The sequence below is a fragment of the Gallus gallus genome, chromosome 1 (genome assembly GCF_016699485.2).
Source record: "Gallus gallus isolate bGalGal1 chromosome 1, bGalGal1.mat.broiler.GRCg7b, whole genome shotgun sequence".
Taxonomy (NCBI): Eukaryota; Metazoa; Chordata; class Aves; order Galliformes; family Phasianidae; genus Gallus; species Gallus gallus.
The window spans coordinates 50,296,814-50,318,766 of NC_052532.1; the positions used below are offsets into that span (position 1 = coordinate 50,296,814).

Below are 21,953 nucleotides of genomic sequence, written 5' to 3' on the forward strand. Positions count from 1 at the left end.
GCTGTGGAGTTACTTAAATGTCAAGGATTGTACTGTACCAGGTAAACCTGAAATGCAGCAGAGGGATTCTGTTTCGTAAGTGAAATGTCATTACTGATGGGTACAATTATACAGTAAAGATGGAAAGGGAAACAGGTAGCACTTTGTCATATGCATTTACAGCTGCAGCAAGACATAATTCAGCTGCGAAAAGAGTGGTAATGAAAAATAACACCAAAGAGAAGCTGAAGTGGACATCTGCTACAGCCTGTTCCAATGATTTAGAGCCTCCCTCAAGGTAGTCAGAACCAGAGGACACTGTACTAGCAGCTGAATTCCCCACATCTGTTAATAAACATAGCATTGACCAAAGATGTTCATGTGTTATGCAGAAACCCACTCTAATCCAGAGAGTACAGGTTCTTCACAAACAAATAAAAAAATCCCAACTATCTAGGAAGTGCAGCTGAGAAGTTAAAAACAACACCAATGAACGAATTACCTGAACATAACACAGCAAAGAATTTATTTGACTTAGAAAAGGTCTTTGGCATAAGTCACTGGACATATGTACATTAAACATACAAGTGCATCCCAAAGGAAACATAGAAGGCGCGCATTCAGCCATGACACTCTTTCAGAACCACTCCCCATTTCACACCAGAAATAGCGAGCTGCAAGCCCGAGTTTCATTACTCTTTTTTCCAAAACCAAGACTGGCCAGTATAGGTCCCATGGTACACCACACGGATCAGCAAACCTGGGCTGAATGACCAAGAGTGAACAAGAGCCAGAGAATAGACAATGTCTTAGGATTGTCCAGGCTCAGGAAACAGACTACAAAGAGAGCTGACCCTGTTCTTTCCAATAGCAACAATCAAATATCTCCCATCTTTCCCACTGCCTTGGAAGGTTAGTGACTTGGTTATGTTAGTTCCACCAGCTGACTTCTTGCGCTAGAACAAAATGACATCTTATTTGAAGACTTCTATAGGCACTGCTATACCATCAGCTTCCATTAAGAGACTTCTAAGAGAACTGATGACCACTGCTTCTCACCCCTCTGCCCGCAGCACCATCAGCAACATTTATCAGAGGTTCATTCTACAGGTCACAGCCTTAGGATCCTAGTACTTATGAAGAACCACAATTAGCAAAATAAACGCAGTCACCTCACCAGGACTCAGACCTGTTCCCATAGAAGCAGCCAAATGTCCAAGTTCAGCTGATCTTGTCTGCAGGGAAGAACAAGTTCCACCAGAGTCTGAAACATCCACTCTGGATCAGCAAGGTTGCATGCATCCCTTAAGAGTCACGCTGAGTTTAAGAAGCAGATTCACATCATGCAAGAAAGCAAGTTTGCTCTCTTCAATTCAGTAAATTAATAATGTGTAATAAGCCTAAGGAATTCTACTAGACTCTGGCGTCAAGGCATGAAATTAGACTTCTATGACTTTCAAACAGTCGAAGTAGGGAAGGGAATTAAAAACAAATGAACAAACACTACGTTTTAGGAACTGGTGTGGCAACAAAACAGAAAACAAACTGATGAGAGATTCTCACTAGAAAGGAGATCCTGTTAGTTGACAAGGCTAAAGAAAGTGCTTTCGCATCTGTCATAGGAAAAAGAAAGTAAAGCGTGTTAATCAGCAAGCACAGAATAGAAGAAATAGCAAGTGAAATCAGCTTCTTGGGTGATTTAAGTTACTCCACCCAAGATGAAGCAACAAAGACAAAAAACCTAAAGAGACAGAGGACTTCCTGGAAAACCTGACCAGATGCATTAACACAGTACTAATTAGTAAATTAGCCTATTGCACAATTAAAAAAAATAAATAAATATCTTAAAAGTCTGGGAGAACAAGGAAGTACCAAGTGACAATATTCCTATCAGAACAAAAAACTGGAACCACGTTGGCTTTATAAATTTCTCTTGAATTTCTGCTAACAAAGTGAAATAAATACCAGGAGAGAAAAAAAATCTCCTAATCATTTGGAGAATAATGGAAGCATGGCAAAATCAAGCCATTTTAGACAGTTTTAGATGTATATAGCCAATAGCTTTTGGCACATAAACACTGCACCCACCGCCAACAGGATATCTCATGTATTAACTTACTTCTGTGTCCAAGTGATGGTGTAATTTCCAACACCTCTTCTCTTCCATTACCAGGAACAATTTTATAAAACACTGCTGATAATAGGAGCTGACAGTCCTAGCAGTAAAACTACAGCCTGTTCCCAGAAGGCTATATAGAATAACTATATAGAGTCACAAGCATTTAACCCACTGAGTGAAAGTGTATTTAACAGAGAGCATAATACCTTTGGTGTTTCAGGGTCTCAAGATATTCTACAGGGTAAAACCAGAGTAAAACAAACCTTCTTGCTGTTCAAGTTAAATTTACTTCCAGGAAAGGCAGTTAATCAGTCAATCAATCCATCGCATTTTATCATCAACTACAGTTAGCTGTTTTAGTGTAACAATCAACATTGCACCCCAGCACCTGGAAGAGCCTTTGGAGCAGTTTGTTCTGTGCTGATAGTGCAGCAGTTGTCACTGTTGTCCTTGTGCACTGAAATAAACTCAACACTATCTCAACACAAAAAAAGAAAGAAAATGAAACCTATCGTTTCCTGATGTCTGTATAGCTTTCTGGCAAACAGGTATGTTACCTTTCAGGTGTCTACTATGAATAGGATTTATTTTTCTTAGATATCACAAGAGGGCTTATTTATGACAGGAGAGTGTATAATTTAGATGGCAAGAAAGCAGAGTGAAAATATCAATCTGCATACCAAGGAAACAAAAACAACCTGCTTCTCCACTTTGCTAGTGGCAGAACTGGAAGAGAGCCAGCGAACTAGAGGGCAGTGGTGTCAAACAGGTCCTCTATAATGAATAGCTTCACATACCATAAACCTGTAGCTGGGAAACGTGATGGCTGAGGACATGTATGATACAGGTCTGTAAAAAGTGGCAAGGAGATGAGGAATAGGAGCGGTCATTACTACATCTGACAGTGGAACAATTAGGGTCACTCAATGAAATCATCAAGTAAACCATTAAAACTGCCTGAAGACTGTTCTTTTTAATACCACACAATGAACTCAGGGTCCATTGCCACAGAACACCGTGGAGGCCAAATGTATAAAAAAGATTTTTAAAAAAGGACTAAGTGCATTCCTTAAGGCCAGGTCCAGAAGGAACTGCCAGTTCAGAAAGTCCACAGACTGCTGCAACAGTGCCAGAGAAAGACTTTTGTACCCAAGCTTTATTTTTTATGCTTCTGTGATCACCTGTTACTGGGTGCCCTCAGAGAGAGGATAGCAGATTAGATGGCCTTTGGTCGGACTGCATGCAGCATCTCTTATGGATCAAAGCCCGTGATTTAGGCATTTTTTTAGAGCCTGGAAATATTAACCTGAGGAAAAAAAAGGAAAAAAAAAAAAAAAAAAGCATTTGAAAAGCTTGCCTGCCTGCCTTGCTTCTTTTCAGCCTCAGAGATGCGCTCCTTAATCATACAGTTTCCATGAAGGGTAAAGTACTGCTCACTTAGCAACAAACAGGATTTTGTAGCAGCCATCGAAGGCTGTGTGGCTGCTCCCAGATCTGCCCACTCTCCCATGTAAGGCATTTCTCTGACCCAGTCTCAGCTGCAGGTTAAACACTCCCCTAGTATCTCAGGGCTTCTCTTTAACAGATCACTGCCAAATCACTTTGACTACTATATTTATGACATGAAAAAAACAGTTAAGATACTAATCCATTGGCCTCTTCTAGCTAAAGCCTTCTCCCCCAGCCACTAGTTTCTGTGTGGATAAAGTGACAACAGGAATCTACAGGAAGTCTCCTCGAAGACAAAGCATTGCTATGCTGTCTGTAAACATCACTGTTTCACCCAGAATTTGCCACTGATTGGACTTCGACTTCCAGCCAGTCAGACCAATACATTTCTGCAATGCAGTAGAGTAAACAGTGCAACACAGTGATTCTGAGTCTGTAACTAAACAGACTGAAGTAGCAGCACGAGTAAGTCAGAAAATCTGCATTTACCTGGACACAGAGCAAGCTCTGAGACCCGGTCATCACAGTTGTTTTTATGTATAAAATCTGTATGCACACATACATATGGACTAATACATTCATCATTAACCCTCATTTAAGGGACCAACCATCCAAAGTCTATGTTTCACCCAGTAAATATGGTTTAACTGGGGGTGCCAGCTGCATCCACGACCACACGGTGGCTGGTCCACTGTGTAAGGACAAATCGATAAACATGTTACTAAACCAGCTTGTTCAGTCTTCAGTTTCCCAGACAATCAAGATAACACACAGGTAGATTGTTTGCTTTTATCGCTTGTAGTGGAGTTTGGACCCAGGTTACCTGGAATGAAAAGAAGTTAACAAAATGTTACTATTAAGTAAATAAGATCCAGAGAAAGTTTGGACTCAAGCTTTAGTCCTTGTTATTTATGATATGCCTTTTGTTAGACCTACATTACTCTGCATTCTCTTGGGGTTTTATTTCCTCATTCTGTAAAATAAAGAGATACTAAAATAATAGCAAATACAGAATATACTGTGGAGAAAGTCACAGGAGAAGTAATTCCAGGCTTTGGCCCGTACCCAGGCTAGTGTCAGTGGAATTCTTAGATCCCAGATGGTGCTGCAAAGCAGTGGAATGAGTTGAGTGGAGGGTTTTCCAAGCAGTAAGGGATGAAAACAAAAAAGAAAGGTCAGGTCATCTCATCCATCACATCACAACACACAGTCTCATTGAGCTTTTCCCATGTTCAGTATTAAACATCTCAAGTGGTGATATTTCTACCATTTCTTTTGCAAGAGAAATCCAGAGACCTCAGGGTCCCTCAGTTAAGCAGCATATAATGCTGCCTAAATTTTTATCTTCTTAGGGTTTATTCCATTGCTCACTCTATAGATTTCCTTCTTCTCCAAATATCTGTACTTTTTAATGCTTGCACTTTACTGCAGCCAGATTCTGAACCGGATGCCCCAGCAAACTTTTTTCAAGCACTGTACTTAAGTGTGTTTGCATAAGCTTTTGCAAGTAAGTGAGCTCTGCTGTACTCAGGGCTCAGTAGGCTCACACAATGTATATCACATATATACCGAGGCTGTATTTACTGTGGGGGGCAGCTGCATGGCTTGCAGCCACTCCGAACGAGGGCAGACCCCACTTACATGTTTCTACAGAAGGAAGGGATAGGTACATCTCTCATGCAATTGGAGCCAATGATCACTACAGGAAAACTGCCTGATGTTACTGAGAAGTCTCAACCTTGCTGAAATGAGGAAAAATTCAATCCAAGCACTGCCCTTGAACTGGGCTTCAAATGAATTCTTTTCATAGAATCATGGAATCATTAAGGTTGGAAAAGATCTCTAAGTTCATGCTGTCCAGCCATCCATGTCGCTTTTTTGCTTGTGGGTATTTGACCGACATTTTCCTCACCTGTACCTGATGGTAAGGAGAAGAGCTCCTTTCTCCCCTTCCGCATTGCAATTTCTGCATATCCATGCAGGAGGCTGCACTGCAGCCTGCTCTCCCCTTTGTGGTTGTTCTATATACTTCAGCCTCCTCCCCACAACTCTCCATGGCATTTCATTCTAACTGCTGTACCCCTTAGACCCATTCTGTATGTTCCTACTAATCTTACCATTGCCCCTATCTCCATGCCACCCCCACTCCCCTCCTTGTCTGTATCATGTTCAAGACCTTCATGTTTACCTTCCAAAGCATCAATGCTCCTTCTCAGCTCAGTCTCAGCTCCCAGCTCCTTTATTCTTCTCACTCTTCCTACTCCTGTCTTCTGGCCTTTGTCTACAGATCCTGCTACAGTTGGAGCAAACCACAGTCCTTGTGTGTACCCAACGTCATTTCCCTCTTTCTCTTCACAACACAAGCTAAAATGCCCAGTTACCACCAATCTATGATCCCACTTGGGCTGAAAAGCACTGGTGATAACTAAACAGCTATTTCTGCCCTCCTAGACTGCTGCTTGCAGGGGAGAAAACAAAACAAAAAGCCAGTGCCTTCCAAAGGCACGCAGCTTTCAAACCCTTGCAGTATTTCCCAGAAACTGCACACAGACATCAGTGTCTTTGCTGATCACAGCCTGCCCAGCAGCAGCATAAAATTAACAACATTCCGGTCAGGTTCAGAGCTGCTGTTGTGCTCCGAAGCAGGCAATAGTGAAATCCAAGAATTGTGTTGATTTGATGGTGTGGTTTAAGCAAACCTTGTAAGACAAAACACAGTCTCCATGCACTGTAGTAGAACAACACCCCAGGAAGTTTATTTGAGCATGTAATTCAGGACATTACTATCTGTATTTTCCTTGTATTTTCCCTTGTTTTGCCCTTGTATTTTCCCTTGTTTTGCCCTTGTATTTTCCCTTGTTTTGCCCTTGTATTTTCCAGGCTCCCCATTCTAACTTGTAGTTATCATTTTCTAGCATGTAAATACCCTGTCAGATTTTCAGAGACTGTTGCAAAATACAGTTTCATCCCGTCCCAGCTTGTATTCTTTTCAACAACATTTGCTCTTACAAGACTGAACAGTACATTTAGTCTGCTTGAATAGTGTCTTTCAATTACTCTACAAGCTACTTGGGGTGTAGATCTGGTCTTTCAGTGCATTTTCAAGGTGTGATGTGTCTCTGTGGTACTACAGAATTAGAGAATTAATGGTGACTTTGGAGGATGTGTGCACAGGCAGGCCCAAAAGGCTTAAGTGTGCTGTTTAGTCTTCACAAAAGGTAAGGGCAACTATTTCAAGCTGTGAAGTTCTGAATAATTGCATCCTAACCTGACTGCATATCTAGCACCATCTCCCTCTTTCATTTCCACTTCTTACCTCCCTTCTGTCACTCAGGGTATTGCAGCATCAGTTTTGACTAGGTCTGCTCAAGGACAAAGTTTTAAAACATTACAGGTCATACAGTTTCCTCAGAACAAAAGGCCTCCTGTTTTTGTCTTTAAGATGGAACTTTATTCCACATCCACGTTCAAGATGCTTTTATTAAATCCTAATGAAGCACATGCTGCTGATCAAGTAGCTGCAGGATCCTCTGTGGTAACTCAATTTTTCCTTTCTCATGAGTCTCATCTCTCTAATGTGCCCTCACCATCTCCATTCACTTTGGAACCACTAGGCTAGTGAAGCTTTCTTTCACAAGCAGTGAGTCAAACATAACACACAGTGATCTTCCCTCAGCCTTTTACATGAGATGACCTAAGCCTACTTGCACCATACTTGAAAGGCTGTGGAGTCTCTCACTGTCACTGGAGCAGGCAATCTCATTTAGCATAAAGCAAAGCAGGAAACATTTGCACTGACTTCTTGGAAAGACTTGTCAGGAAGAACACAGCAGGAAGGTTGGAGAACAGAACCTCTGCTGCTTCCCTGTACTTTCAAAGTGGCTTGCCTGGAAGCATCCTAGGTCTCCCAAGTTCGGTGTTTTGTGTTCTCCTTTATTGAAAGAGGAATGCCAGCTCAGAGGAAGTAGCAGTGACAATTAATAAAACCTGAATATAATAGCTTGATAGTGTTCTTATGGAAATGGTCCAGACCAAGCTGGCAAAGATCCACTGTATTAAAAGGAGACATCCCTGCTGCCCTGACCTGTGCAATTCCCAGAAGGGCTCAGCACCCCAGTGTCCAACTAGAGAGATCAGTCTCTTTCTTGCCTTAATCTGGACCTAATTTTGCCATGATATTGTGGGAATGGAGGGCTATCTGCTTTAAAGCAGTTGACAACAAGAAACTTGGGAAATGCCTGATATTATGAAGTGCTGACAAATCAGAACTTACACAATTCTCCATTTCTGTCACTAGAGGGTAGTGCAAGTCCTCAGGTCCAATCCTCTGAAAAGAAAGGCCCATACATCTCCCTATAGGTCTAGGAATTTTCTTTTTCCTGGCCCTGAGGAATAGGGCCCAGCAGCACACGCTGTCTGCTCAGAAAATAAAGTGACGTGATGAGAGGGTAAAGACCAAGGTTTACTTTTGCCTCCCTAAATACCAAATACATCCATCCTAAAATGGATCTACAATAGTCTCAAATAATCAATTTATGCCTTCTAAAAGTTCTCCTATCTTATGTTCATTTGGCATTTTTAAGCCTGTCCTTCATTTAGCCAGAAATACTTCTAAGAATTTAATCAATCACAACCTGGAACCTTTCTAGTACCTTGCTTTTCTTTTTGCACTCCGGACAATATTTTTCCACGTCACATCATGGTGGTCCTAAGGGAATTCATGTTTTTACTCCCACATTTTGTATTTATCAGAACACAGCATGGCCAGACAAGTTGGGAAGAAATTATTCTCCCTGAACTAGTTTATTTTCCTACTAGTGCAAGATGAAATGACATCCAACACACCTCACTGGGAGAGAAAGACAACCAGGCTGAGTAGTCCTTAGTTTTACTTCAAACTGACAAAGCATCTGAAATGTTGAGACGTTAGCAATGAACACATGAATTAGGAGAAATTGTAATCATTTGTTTTTTCAACCAAATGAAGACCTGGAAGAGCTCAGTGAATATATCAACAACTCCTTAGCAAAGAAGGGAGGGTTCAGATCCAGTGCTTCTCCATAACTTCTATTTTCATGACCCTCTTTTCCATTTCAAAGGGATATGAAGGAGCAAGTTCAAAAAACTTCCACCTTCTCCACTCCCTGCTCAACAGATACTTGTTTCCTTCCTTCTCCACCAGTAACCCTGGCACAGTAAATACATTCAAAAGCCAAATGATGAAAGGAGGGGTTACACTGGAAATCTGTCTGCACACTGCTAACCACTACAACACTCAGCACATTGCTGCTGCTTATCAGGACACTGCACTTAAAGAACTGTACACGCAACTTATTTTTCACAAGGAGACATTCATCTTTCTCTCTATCCCACATCTGCTTAGTGGGAAGCATCAGAAAGTATATACATGAGAAGCAGCAATCTTACAGTAAGAATGCCATTAAATTGCCTTTGGAATTATGCTTAGTTTGACGCAACTTCTACTCGTTTGATCCTGTTCATTTTAGTACAGAGGAAATAACAAGATCTACTCAGGTGACCGTGTTGAATACATTTGCACCAATCAACCAAACTCAGAAACAGCCTAAAACCACAGGAGCAGAATGTGCTAATAGGAGAGGTTTTACCTGAGATGCCTTCAGCGCTCCGAACACTGGCATGCCCTGTGCTGAGCCGCTCATATTCCAGTTTCATATTCCCAAGGTCTTCCCCTGAGTGTCCTTCACTGGCAAAAGAATTTGCTTCAATGCTTGAACCTGGAGACCGTTTGGCCTTGCGACTAAAAAACCCACTGGCAAACCGCTTTCCTTGCTTTGAATTGGCCTGCGCATCTTCTTTCTTCACATCACGAATGGACTCTCTGGACTTGGATTTATTTTTCAGTTCCATGTGTAATCGGGAGAGTAGTTTCTGAGGGCTCCTATTCAACTTGTTGAAGTTCTCCAGAGGTGGTTCAATCTCTGGGAGTTCTTGCTCTAATGTGATTAAGTCATTCAGGAACTGATTTAATCGTTTCTTAGACTCACTTGTTTCTTCCCTTTCCACGTTATCCTGATTATCCTGCCTGTGTCGTGAAGCCCAGAGCAACATTTCACCACGGGTTGCCCCTGCCACTAAGCCATACTTGGGATTAATGTTCTTCCGAGCCACCATGGAGGAATGAAAGCCTGATTTCCCAATTCCATGAAGGTTTGAATTAGCAATACCCAATTCCTTGAAGAAGTTAACTTCCTCTGAGATAGCGTAGAGCTCACGAAACTCAACGTCAAACATCTCCACATGCTGTCCTGTCAAGACTAGTAGGATGTTTCTGTCAATATGGGATGAACTCCATGTGAAGCTAAGAATAGGAAACAGAACCGTAAGATTTTTGAGTGCATACTTGACCCAGCCTACCCAACAATATCTGAAACACTGTGAGAATACATAGCATTGTGCTATTTGCCAATATGGGTCGGGATAGATTGGTGAAGTTGTGTATTATTGTTCTTCATTAGGCATGCAGACAAGATCTGGAAGAAAATATCTGAAAGCTCTGAAGAACAGCATATCCTTTTAAAAAAGCAACAGGAAGAGTCTCCAGATTGGAAACCTCTCTGAAAAGAACCGACTACAGTGGCCAATGCAGGGTGGCGCCGTCTCTAGCACAGTTGAACAGTTCACTGGCAGGGACTTGTTCTGTTCTCCTGGGAGCAGTTTGTACTCTACGCTACCTTCTCTCTTATCTTACTCCAATTTCTACAGATGCCAAACAGATTACAGAGAGGAGGATAAGAAAATGAATGACATGAGAACAAGACTCACAAGCCATTTTTTACATAAGAAGAATGTAGCTCTGCCTTATGCAAGAGCAACCCACCTGTATGATCCAGTGGCCACCTTTTCACCATCTACCATCAGGAATCGAGATGCCAGTGTACCTCTGATCTTCCCTGATTGCATGTAGAACCCAACTCCTGTCACAGAACGGATGCGGATGTTCTAACCAGGAAGTAAAAAACACAAAATTTCACAATAAATAGGGCAGAGAATTAGGTAATTGCCAACTCCAAGTCTTAACACGTCACTCACATTATCTCAACTTCTGGGACTACAGCTCATCATTAGACACCAGAAAGCAGAAGGGCTGCAGAAAGGAAAGCAGACTGCTGAAAACTCTGTTGTTATCATCTTTCAGTACAAGTCACTCCTATGCATCAGTTTAGAACCCTGACCAATAAGTCAGCATCTTTGTAACTCTGTCTGCTGTCTCCAGCTATTCATCTTAGCCCACTGACAAGACAATGCTTTCCAAATGAAATAATCCGCCATCTCTAGTCCTGTGCTGTAGATCAGAAAGCCCAACCCCTTTCAGAGGAATGAAGCTCTGAGTCACATCTGTACTCTCTGAATCCTAATCCCTATTCCATAGCATCAGCGAGCTCTTTTCCAGACAGTGTTACCAGAACCACAAAACCAAGGAACTTTGCAAGGCCTGTGCAATCAGAAAGACTCAGAAAGTATTGTATGAGGCTTAAATTAGGTTATTTTAGGCTTGTGTTCTGATCCCAATAACATATAGTTTGATAAAACTGGGCAAATTATAGGACTAGGTAATTTAATTATTACAGAAGGGGTGAGGAAATAGTTATACCATTCAAAACATACACAGATGTTTCCTGCCTGTTACAACAAAGGAATCCTGACACCATTTTGCTAAGAACACCAAACAGTTACAATGTCTACCTACATTCATCTCTGTTCAATGGAGAGTGAAAAACACAGAATTTTATTCTGAATAAAAGATGTAGGATAAGTGTCTCTGCTGATGTCCCAAAGAGATCAGCAAAGAAGTATTTCTGCAGATAGAGAAAGCAAAACTTTTTATGAAATATACTGAAGTAGTTGGAAGAAGGTATTATCTCTCCTCAAACCTCCTGTCTCACACCCTTTTAGCCACTGCACCTACAAATAATAACACAAAGCAGTACCAGAGACAGAGAAAAAAAACTGATTTCAGGTTACCTGATTTTCTATAACAGACTTATGCATGCACATAATAATAAAAAAAAAAACCATATTTGCACGTTAGACTGTGAGTTACTCTGCTCAGACCAATGCTGAACTCCATGGATCCTGGCTGCTCGAGGATGAATTGCCAGACAGGTGTACATACATATTACCTAACATTAAAAAAAAAAACCCCAACACTCAAAAGCACTCACTGCCAGCAAAGTTTGGAGCAAATTATCTTGTCAATCTGACATACAAATTTAGACCATTTTCTTTATACCATCTGTTTCTCTTAAGAATTCTTTTAACAATGAAAAGCTAAAAGGTATTGTGATCTGGAGTAATAAATATAGGGTTAGGAGTCAGACAGTCTCACGTGTAATCACAGTTCTGGCAGTATTCCCTGTTATGTTCTGTGAAAGTCAATTCACCTTTGCCTCATTCTTCCCCCATCTGCAGAACAGGAGAATCATGAGGATTTGGCTAACACTAGCACAGCCTCAGGTCCCACAAAGATCTAAGTACTATTATTACGAACCTAATTGACAGCTTAAATATCGATAGGCTGTAGAAATCATCATGCAGGAATGAGTGATTATAAGAATGTGGATTTCTGTGAAAAAACAGTTTTCTGAATATAACTCTTACCTTTTGAATCTGTTCCTATTTTCTTCAGTAAAATACAGCAGTGGCAGTACAAATTCTGACTAACAGTAACTGATGATACTACTATTTTGCATTCATCTACTGCTTGATCTGTCTGCAGTCCTGTGTGGGCACTAGCTAATTAATCCTCCTAACACCAATGACAGTATTATCACCCTGTTTTAAAGATGAGAAACCTGAGAGACAAAAACGATGAAGCGACTTGCCCAAGGCCTAGCTAGCAGTGAGTCATTTGTGTGGGATGCTGAATGCAGGTTGGGTAGAGCACAGGAGAAAGGCTGCCCTTTCCAGTATTTAGAATAACATTTGTAGATGACTGGCTGGCCGCCTAAAATGATTGTCTTTTTTCATTGCTGAATAAAGCTGGATTTGGAATTTGCCAAATCATAGAATCTTGACTGCAGGTGTCAATGAGGACATCTGTCCTTCAAATCAGCCGACAGCTCTGAAATGTCATATTCCTTTCTGAATCGAGGAGGATCAGCCTGTGTGAGCAGAATGTTTCTTAGCATGTAACAAGTGTGGATTTTATTGTTTGTATGTTATATCACCTTCTTTAGGAAGAGAGAAAGCACATTTGAATTTCTGCAGTAACTGAGCTATGCTTAACACTGAGAAAGGCACAGAGGGGATAGAGCCAAACAGCTGAACACATAAACCTCCTTGAACAAAGTAGGCACAGGAGTGTATAAATGCATCTTGAAATGCAGAAAATAAGCACAAAGTCATATAAACATCAAGTCACTTAATAGGTTATTTGTATAATGTTTCCTATTTTGAAGGATCTTGGAGCACTTGAAGACTAATATATCAAGCTGTACAGAGAAAGAACAAGCCTGGGTTCATGTACTGAAGATTACACAACAACAGAAGTGGGAAGACAAATATAAACGAGGTAAGATCTCAGCCATTTTCTTTGGGCACTAGTGTTATTGTATGAACAAGTATTTGGGGTAAAGGACCAGTTAGTTTCCAGGTAGAAGAGACATTTCCAAACTTGTTTTCTTGCAGCAACTTGCTTAAGTTTGGTTACATCCTGCCTCATGTAGACTGCAGTCTATGTTAGGTTTCCACATTTCCTTTACGCAGACTTACACCACTCCTCATTGCAAGCAGTGACTAACAACTCACTGGCAGCAACTTAATACAGACTGGTAACACTCCAACCTAATTAATACACACAGCAAAGGAATCAGTCTTTCTTGATTTATTGTGACACACTTTTAAACTTTGTGCTGCATCCACAGAAAGTTAAATTAGACTCAACTGAGAAAGTCAGTATTACATTGTTACTGACACTTAGTTGACCACTAACAGACCCGAGCAGGAGCGCCCACAAGCACGGGGTTGAATAACACAAGGTACTTGAGATGGACACTAAAGGTGGGTGCTGCAAGTATTTTCACCAGGGAATCCTCTATGTCCCGTTCCTCTTAGAACTTCTAACAACTGATATAAATGCTGCAAAGAAGCAGAAATCTGTGTTTCCATTGGGATGAATGGCATGAAAGATTTAAACCAGAAAAAGGACAGGCAACAAACCATAGCAGTAGATGTTACGTGACAATAGCTCAACAGTCCCTTATACTGACTGGTTTCTTTTTTGTTTCTTTCCAAAAAGAGACACTGGTAAACCACTGTTTTTGAAAGGTCACAAGCAGCCTAGTAGAATTTTCTAACAGATAATTAAAACAAAACAGCACTGCATCACATCACATTCAGCTTCTCTGCTGAGTTAGAATTGGATGAGGAAATCTGGAAGGTAAAACATGACAAACTGAAACAAAATTGAAAAAAAAATGTTTTAGGCAGAAACTTTTAAGACTACCTAGAGAGAGGAAAGGAAATCCTTGCATGCTAGGGAAATGAATGTAAAAATTAATATGAAAGTGAACTTCCTGCAGATACCACATTCCCTGCATTTCCTTAGAGCTCTAGGTGAACTCCATGTCTTTAAGCAAAAGTGTATCTCATTGAAGACTTGATTAGCAGAAGCACAGGGAAGAAAACACCTATAAAAACTGGTGACAACCCTCACCCTCAGGTCAACAAGAAGAGGACGTTTTGTGGGGCTATGAATTTTATATCTATGAGAACTTGGATTCATTCTGATCTCAGAAGAACACCCTTATGTCAAACATAACTAAAGTCTGGCAAACCACGTCCTGCAGGCTCAAGAAGCCACATGACTCATACAAACAAGACATGCTCACATTAACATATCAAGATGAACGCACAGATGACTGAAGTTAAATGCATTTTAACAATCTCTGGCCTTCATGAAAAATATGAGATTTTCTCATTTGAAATGTGAAGTCAGTGAAAAGTCTTTGTAGAGTGAGATACAGTCTTCCTACACCATTTTCCCTGCTGTGAGACTGTGGGAGGATGGTGATACCTTGCCATCTTAAAAAATAGCCAGGAATTTTGTGAAAATGCCCAGCACTACATGCAGACAAAGGACAAAATCCAGTGTTAGCAGTAAGCCTCCCTGTACTGGGACTGTTAACTGTTCACTCTGCATTGGATGAAGAGACCTATGGAAACAGAAGGACAAGAATCACAGCAGTCTGAGCATCTGGTGATGACAGAAGACAGAATAAGCACCCTGAAGCTGCAGCAATGCCAACCCATAGTAATGTGTCAACACTTTTTCTCTCACATGAGAATTTGACACTAAACCTTAAAGTTATCTCCCACATTGCTGCAACTTTCTGTGGAAAAGCCAGAACTAAAAATGCAAAACAACCCCAGACACATTAGCTCAGTGAGGTGGGGGTAAGTCCTCAAGGGAGAAACTACATCTTGCTTGAGATTCCTTGGTTATTCAAAGCTTGGTGTCAAACTACGATGATTTCTCACCCAAACAGCAGCACTGATACATCCAATAAAGCCTTGCAGGAAAGCATGACCAACAAACTGCTCCTCATCTTCTTGACCCTTACAGTCACACTGACAACAGGAACTTGGGCAGGATGGCAAGAGGCCATTATCCTTTAGAAACAAGTGACCTGCTTTTCCTTACAGGAAGACTCAGTCTTTCCATAGCACCACAGAAAGGAATAAAGTGCACTGACCTTAACAAAATTAACTAAAGCCTCCTTAGCTGTACTGGAAAAGGAATATAATATCCCTAAGAGGGCAATTTATGATACAGGATGACATAGCTGGGAAAGCAAACAAAAAAAGAATAGTTAAAGGACAACAGTCTGTGTGTTAGAAATTTGCAGAAGAGTGAGGAATTCAGTTAAAGAAGGATGTTAAAAGGTTCTTCATCGGTGGAACACCTTCAGCTCAGTACGAGTCTAAAGAAAAACACAGCAAGTGCTGCTGTGAGAGAAGGGAAGCACAGAAGAGACTTAAGAGTTCTCTAGTGCTTTTGATGGCATCAGTTCAAACTGTGTCTCTTTGGAAAGGGTGACTTTGTGATACAACAAAGCTGCTGCAGGACCTAATCACTGCTGCAGCATGTCTTTGTGATAATTGGTTTTGGCGCATGAAGTGTGTGCAGATACCTTTGGAGAAAGAGGCGAGAAGAAAAGCAGGAAGAATCTGCCTACTTCTTAAAGATGGAGAACGCAGACAAAGAGGAGCGTGTCTCTCCAACAGCGCTGTGAGCTTTTCTAAAGTGTCATGGCACTCTATCCAGGGTTTAAAGTATGCAGTACTGAAGTCATCGTTCTTGCACATGATGACATGGTGAGAAAAGTACTGGAAAACAGGTACCAGAGCAAATGGAACTGCTGCTCTACTTGTACGGTTTTCTACCAAAGCGACTTCAGTCCAGGCCACAGAATACCTCTGAAGCTTAAAACAGGTCTATTAGAACAATGTCTGCATCTCGCTTCCAAAGACACCAGAGGAAAGAAACTTCCATCTCTGTTTTGGAGAAAGATGAGAAAGCTGCTCAGCTGGATGTCTTTTCTGATGAAGAAGTCCAGAAACTACAAGCAGAGTGGTAGTTCATAGGAGCATTGTTCAGAAACACGCAATTCATTTTCACCCACATTTAAGATGGTACTGCCTGAATGGTTAATATGAGCCTCTCTAACCTTCAGAGCTTTTTGTTTGTTTGTTTTTAACTATTGAGTGTTTGTGGAAGATCTGCCCGTCCTCCAGGCAAAATGGCACTGCTCTGCAAAGCAGTTGGATCACAAGAGTGATGAGTCTTGCACCCTGTAGATTGTTTCCAATCTAGTGACTTTTCCAGTATTTGGAACAAATCTGTAGTAGTGACAGTGACTAAAACAGTAACCAACACAATAGCAGCTATAAACACACAAAGGATTTCAGTTTGTATGCAATGAAAAGATTCTACTGAAGTTGCTTCTGCCAGCCAAGCAAGGCTGACTACTCTGCTGTGGTGCATGTGCTGTGTGAAGACGTACTCCAATATGGAACAGGAGAGCAGCTGTGCTCCCCAGTCCCAAATGTTCTCAGGCAGAGGAGGACTACAAGCTTGTTCAGCCCCACATGACCATTGATAGGTAGGAAAGTTTTGATTTCACAAAGTATATGTATGTGTACTGTTATTGTTTGCTTGGAGCCCAGTTACTCAAATAACTACTCTAGAAATCTGGGACTTGCATAGGAGACCTAGAGGAATTTCCTCAAGCAAATTTCTTCCTAAAAGAAATATACAGGTCACAAGAGCCAAAAAAAAAAAAAAAAAAAAACCTACACAGATCTCTGTTTCATGTGAAAGGCAAATAATCTCTCCAGGTGAGTTACAAGGTTCATTACAATTCAGGATGGCCGCTTAACTGCAAAAAATAATGATTCAGTCTTGAATATCTTACCCGAATCTGAAAGTCACTGAGGTCAAGGCATCTGCACATTTCCAGGAAGAGCTTCACACCATCCCCATCTAAGATTATATAGACTGGGATCCGGCGCTTATATGCTGCATTAACAATATCTCGGAAGATGTCCTGGTCTGTAAATACATCCATGACCACTGCAATAATCTAGAAACAAGAAGACAGCAGACAAGCAACTAAATAAAATATTAGGAATTGAGAAGGAAGCCCGTTTCAATGGTACAAAATAAAGGAGAGCATCAACACCAGAATATGTAAGAGCACACAGGTGAGACAGAAGTATGGGGATGTATGTGCCCAAGCACTTCCAATAACCTTATAACTTTCTGGCATGGCTCCTGCTGGATTTTAGAAAGAATGCAATAACTAACTGTCTTTGAGGAGTCTGAGGAGTCTCTTTCTAAGGGAAGATGGCTATTTCAGCAACCTGAAGCATGCCAAAGTCAAATACCCATTTTTAATCCAGTGTTGTGAAACTCTCTTTGCCTCCATTAGGATTCACTTAAACAAAAAGAAACACTGATAAAAGTCTAAAAAAGAAGAGTGAAAATCTCAGCCATAACATTTCTCAGAAGGTGAGTAATAGAAGAATGAACGTGCAGAGGAATCAGGGCACGACTCCTCAGCTATAGTGCACAAAACAGACAAAAAGAGCTCTGCTGTCAGGGCTGGCTTCACGAGGAATGTCATGTAGAGCCCAAACATAAACATCTCATAATTGTAAGGAAGAGACTAGAGCACACATCTAAGATTTGGAGGCAAAATGATAATTTGCTCTCTTCACATGTACATTTTTTCTGGTGTGAAAATAATTCTGGTATGAAAATAATTTTTCTGGTATGAAAATAATGAAAATAAGGACACAGATCTTATATAAAAGCAAGAAAGCAAAAGGTTGTACTAACATGACAGACAAGCCTGAACATTCATAGGATGAGTAACAACAAAAACAAGATGACTGTGGGCAACTTTTATGCTGACCTTATGTGTTTTGTCTTCCTCTCCCTTTCTGTGTCTTTAACTCTATTAGAAGAATCAATTCACTTTTCCTCCTGAAGGAGTTATTCTCCGCAGCATTCTGAAGGCTATGAATGAAGGAAATTGCTGTTCTCGCCATCACCAGGAACCATCAGCTTGGCAGGTGAGATCTTTCATGCTGACGGTAGGCTGGGAGTAGAGTTACCTAAATTCTAGCTTCCCAGGTGCCAGGGTCACAGCAACAAGCTGAGCTGTGCTGCAAAAAGCACATTATGTGTGAATGGAGCTGATGACTACACCTAACAATAGAATTTTCTTCAGTTGATGTTTGGAAAAGGGGCAGCTCCAGTTGCAGTAGCTCCTTGTGGAAGGGGGGATAATTCTCACCAGGCACCTCTTTCCTTTGAAAATGGCCTTGAGCAAAATGGATGTGGGACAGTGATACCACAGTAAATGTCCTCTGTTTTTGTTGAGTCTCTGTCTGTATGGCCAACAATAACCAACAGCTCTGCTCTGTCATGCTCCTTCTGTCAGCAGTGCTTACACAAGCTGTTCCTTATTAGAAAAAGAAAAAAAGAGCTGACATTGTGTTTATGTCCATCATTAGCATGTACATTCCTGATACAGGTGAACTGTGGAGGAGGTATATTATAAGCTAATTTTAAGTCCTTCAACAACTTCTGTTAGGTTAGAAGAACTGGATTTCAGCTCCCACCTTGGTTCTTACTTTCTAGCTAAATGCAACAAGAGGCAAGGAGTGTTACCTCTGAAAAATACACTGAAATTCTGCCACTTTACTCCTCAACAACTTCACATGCATACATATTATGACTTAAGTTTTCAGGTATTAATTGAGGCATGCTGTGCTTTCCTAACCCTTCACACACTCTGGTCTGGATGTCGTTACTCAGCAGCAAAACACCAAGTACAATTCATTTGAAATAAGAACATTAGCATAGGGAATTGATGAAGAATAGACAGAAGAAATAGGAATGTATTTTCTTTCCATCTCCTCCATCCAAAAGGAGACTAACGACTGTAGAAATTGCAGCACACCTTGGACAGACCATTGATTATTAGTACTGGCATTACAATATGAAGGGACAGTTGCCAGCTGGCTTGGCAGCTCTAGGTCAGTTCAGACTTCTTTGCAAGACTATGGGCTTAACTCACAAATACGGAAACTAAGCCCATAGGAAGAGCTGATGAACTGCCTTGCAGATGGCTCTTTCAAGACTCAAACTGTGAGAGGGGCAACTGCGCTGTTGATGTTAGTCTTTCCAAAACCCTGACACTGCAGATGATCTGTCAAGATAACCTAGGAGCGTTCTCAAACACAGCAAGTCAGAGCATGAGCGACTACCCCATGTAGGAGTTTTTCTTTACCCCATTCCTCTCTCTACCCTATGGATAATAATGCTACTTATCTATAGGACCTATAGGTATGCCTTGCTCTTCATGGGTATTTACAGATTGACAAGCATTAACTTGCCAAAATCATTGCAGCAAGGTAGCTCAATTAATGTATGTAAAACACTAATGATAAGCCACCCCTAGACATGTGCCAAATATTACTAGTATCTCTTTAGGGCCACTCCCTCCTGAAAACCAAAACAAAGCAGAACACCAAAACAAACAAACAAAACCCCCGCTCTAATCTGTTGAATGAAAAGCTCCTACCTGGAGATTTTATTCTCCAAGGCCAGCTTGATGGAACACAATAGGCACTTATCTAAGAAAAAGACCATTAAACACTAAAATGGCTGTTAAACATGAAACCACCTTTAGGCTGGGAGGGGCACAGTTCATGCAGCCAGTGAAAAATATCTACTAAGAAATTAATTAGCCTGTCGGTGCCAGACACGGGTACTGAAAAGAGCAAAGTTTCCCAGTTATCATACAATTTGTAGAGGAATTTGCAGCAAAGCAAGAGGATGCAAGCAAGAGCATCAGCAAGTCAGAGCATAAGCATTTTACAGCCTCTGGTTCTGTGTGACTGATTGCACCGGTAGTGGAACAGGATGACAGGGTGTGCATGCAGTGCTGCAAGCAGGGAATGGAGGACACCCTCTGGATAAACGTCTCTCTGGAAAATTTTCTGTGTTTCCCAGCAGATTGGCTTTAAACAAGCCTCTGCAAAGGCTGAATGTGCAGAGGGTGCGCTTGGAGAGTGGCGGCAGGGAAGAGTGCTGAATCAGAAAGCAGAAAAAACAGAAAGCAGCAAAACTAAGAGAAGTGAGGTGGCTTATGCTGCTGTCCCCTCTCCGGAGGGGAGATATCAGCTATGAAAGGGGTAATTTCACAGTCTTTCGTGGAGATTTCAGGCAGACCTAGAAAAACCTTGTCACTGTCCCCTACCTCTTCCGTGCAAGCTCTTGGAGCGTCACGGCTGGCTTGTTTTCTTGCCAGAGGTGCACTGTCACCACTAACAGTCCTTTCCAGTCCAAGATAAACAGGAGGAACAGCCGCATATTGTCTGGACTCTGGCTGCCTTGCAGTCAGTGCTGTATTGGATTGCAAACACAGAAAAGAAAACAATCCAAAACAAACCAGCTGCCCTGTGTTTAACTGGGGTTACCTGCACATACAGGAGGGGTGGCTGGAGCAGCACCACTACCTGCCTGCCCTCTGGATAATACACTGGGATGGGGCAGGAAAAAACAAACCATGGCTACAAAACCGTGATGCAGGGCTGGGGGTGAATCTATTCCAGGCGTCAGCTTTGGCAAACTGCAGTGTGACGGGTGATGAACCGCATGGAAAACCCAGCCTGGTGACCACCAAGAGAGCGAAGAATGCTTGGTGTGGTGGTGGGCTCCTGCCACCCGGCCACCCCGCATGTCCCCAGCCCAGCCCCTATGCCTGGGTGACCAACATGTGGACACAGCCCACGCACGAAGGAACAGAGGCCGCTCCCTACCTTCTGTGCCTGTTGGATCATCTCCCGCACCACCTCCTTCAGGTGGGGCACGTTCTCCTCCTTGCGAGGGTGCGTGAAGAGGGCCACCCGGCTGATGCCCCGGTAGAAGGTCTTGTCAGTCCAGCCCAGGTCCAGCGGCGGTACCTCTGTGTCGGAGAGCTCAGGCCAGTAGGCCAACGAGATGGCCTTGCCGTCAGGACCCCGCACCACCTTGCTGGTCTCCCGGAGGTCATCATAGGCCCGCCAGCTGCCCCGCAGGGCCTGAAGCTCCTGGCTGGAGAGGAAGTCCTGGAGACGCTCCTTTTGCAGGGTCTCCCTGTAGGCGGCTTCACCTCGGGTCACCAGTGTCTCCAGGGCCCGACGCTGCTCCTCGCTATAGTAGAAACAGGCCTGGGCCTCTGTCACCTTCTCGTTGACGTGCAACTCGTCCAGCAGGAACACCTGGGAGTCCGCCATGCTGCCGGCACCCGCAGTGCCGGGAGGCTGTGGAAGGAGGGAAAGGCAGGGCCGGCACCGCCTCACCTGGCCTGCCCGAGCCCGCCCCAACAGGTGGAGCAGCCGCACCGCCCCGTGCCGGCCCCTCACGCTTCTCTGGTTCACTGGGGACGTGGCTGTCCCCTTCATTCTGGCCCCCTCACAGGCGTGCCTGCCTGCAGCTCTGACCATTGGGGGATGGGGACGGTGGTCCCGCAGCATGGTGGGCCAGCTGTCCCTGACCGCTGTGCCTGGGGAGAGCCAGCCTCGAGCTGCTGCTGTGGCTTGCTGGAGAATCATAGAACGGCTTAGGTTACATTTAGGGGACCTCATAGCTCACCCAGTCCCAACCCACTGCTGTGGGCAGGGCTGCCACCCACCAGCTCAGGCTGCCCAGTGCCCCATCCAACCTGGCCTTGAACTTCCAGGGATGAGGCACCACAGCTCTCTGGGCAGCTGTGCCAGTGCCTCACCACCTTCTCAGTAGAGCATTTTCCCCTAATATCTAACCGAAATCTCCTCTCTTTTAGTTTAAAGCCATTCCCCCTTGTCCTAT

General features: G+C 42.6%; 1 protein-coding gene and 1 long non-coding RNA gene across 7 annotated transcripts in view; one reads left to right on the forward strand and one right to left on the reverse strand.

Moving 5' to 3' along the window:
- The window catches only part of LOC107053703, a 44,596-nt gene that overhangs the window by 8,891 nt on the left and 13,752 nt on the right, over positions 1-21,953 (forward strand). For 4 of the 6 annotated variants that reach the window (XR_006932682.1, XR_005848992.2, XR_006932681.1 and 1 more), the window contains 2 exons: positions 12,988-13,100; positions 18,056-18,166. This is a non-coding gene — a long non-coding RNA (uncharacterized LOC107053703). Of the gene's footprint in view, positions 1-10,044; positions 13,101-18,055; positions 18,167-21,953 lie in introns of all 6 variants that reach the window. The other 2 variants (XR_006932685.1, XR_006932686.1) reach the window with 1 other exon arrangement.
- On the reverse strand, positions 478-21,418 carry FAM83F (family with sequence similarity 83 member F). Its single transcript, XM_001234069.5, has 5 exons — positions 20,924-21,418; positions 17,005-17,172; positions 10,407-10,528; positions 9,175-9,887; positions 478-4,370 (listed from the first exon to the last, which is right to left on the reverse strand). The coding sequence occupies exons 1-5, from the start codon at positions 21,377-21,379 to the stop codon at positions 4,306-4,308; spliced, it is 1,524 nt and encodes a 507-aa protein (XP_001234070.3). The 5' UTR covers positions 21,380-21,418; the 3' UTR covers positions 478-4,305.

What these genes read in the sequence shown, in the direction of transcription:
- FAM83F (XM_001234069.5), bottom strand. Translation starts at nt 21,379, where the DNA reads ATGGCGGACTCCCAGGTGTTCCTGCTGGACGAGTTGCACGTCAACGAG. An exon ending in GTGGCCACTGGATCATACAG is followed by an intron (nt 9,888 to 10,406) that starts GTGGGTTGCTCT and finishes TCCTATTCTTAG; the next exon opens with CTTCACATGGAGTTCATCCC. An exon ending in GAGCGCTGAAGGCATCTCAG is followed by an intron (nt 4,371 to 9,174) that starts GTAAAACCTCTC and finishes TTTTCATTCCAG; the next exon opens with GTAACCTGGGTCCAAACTCC.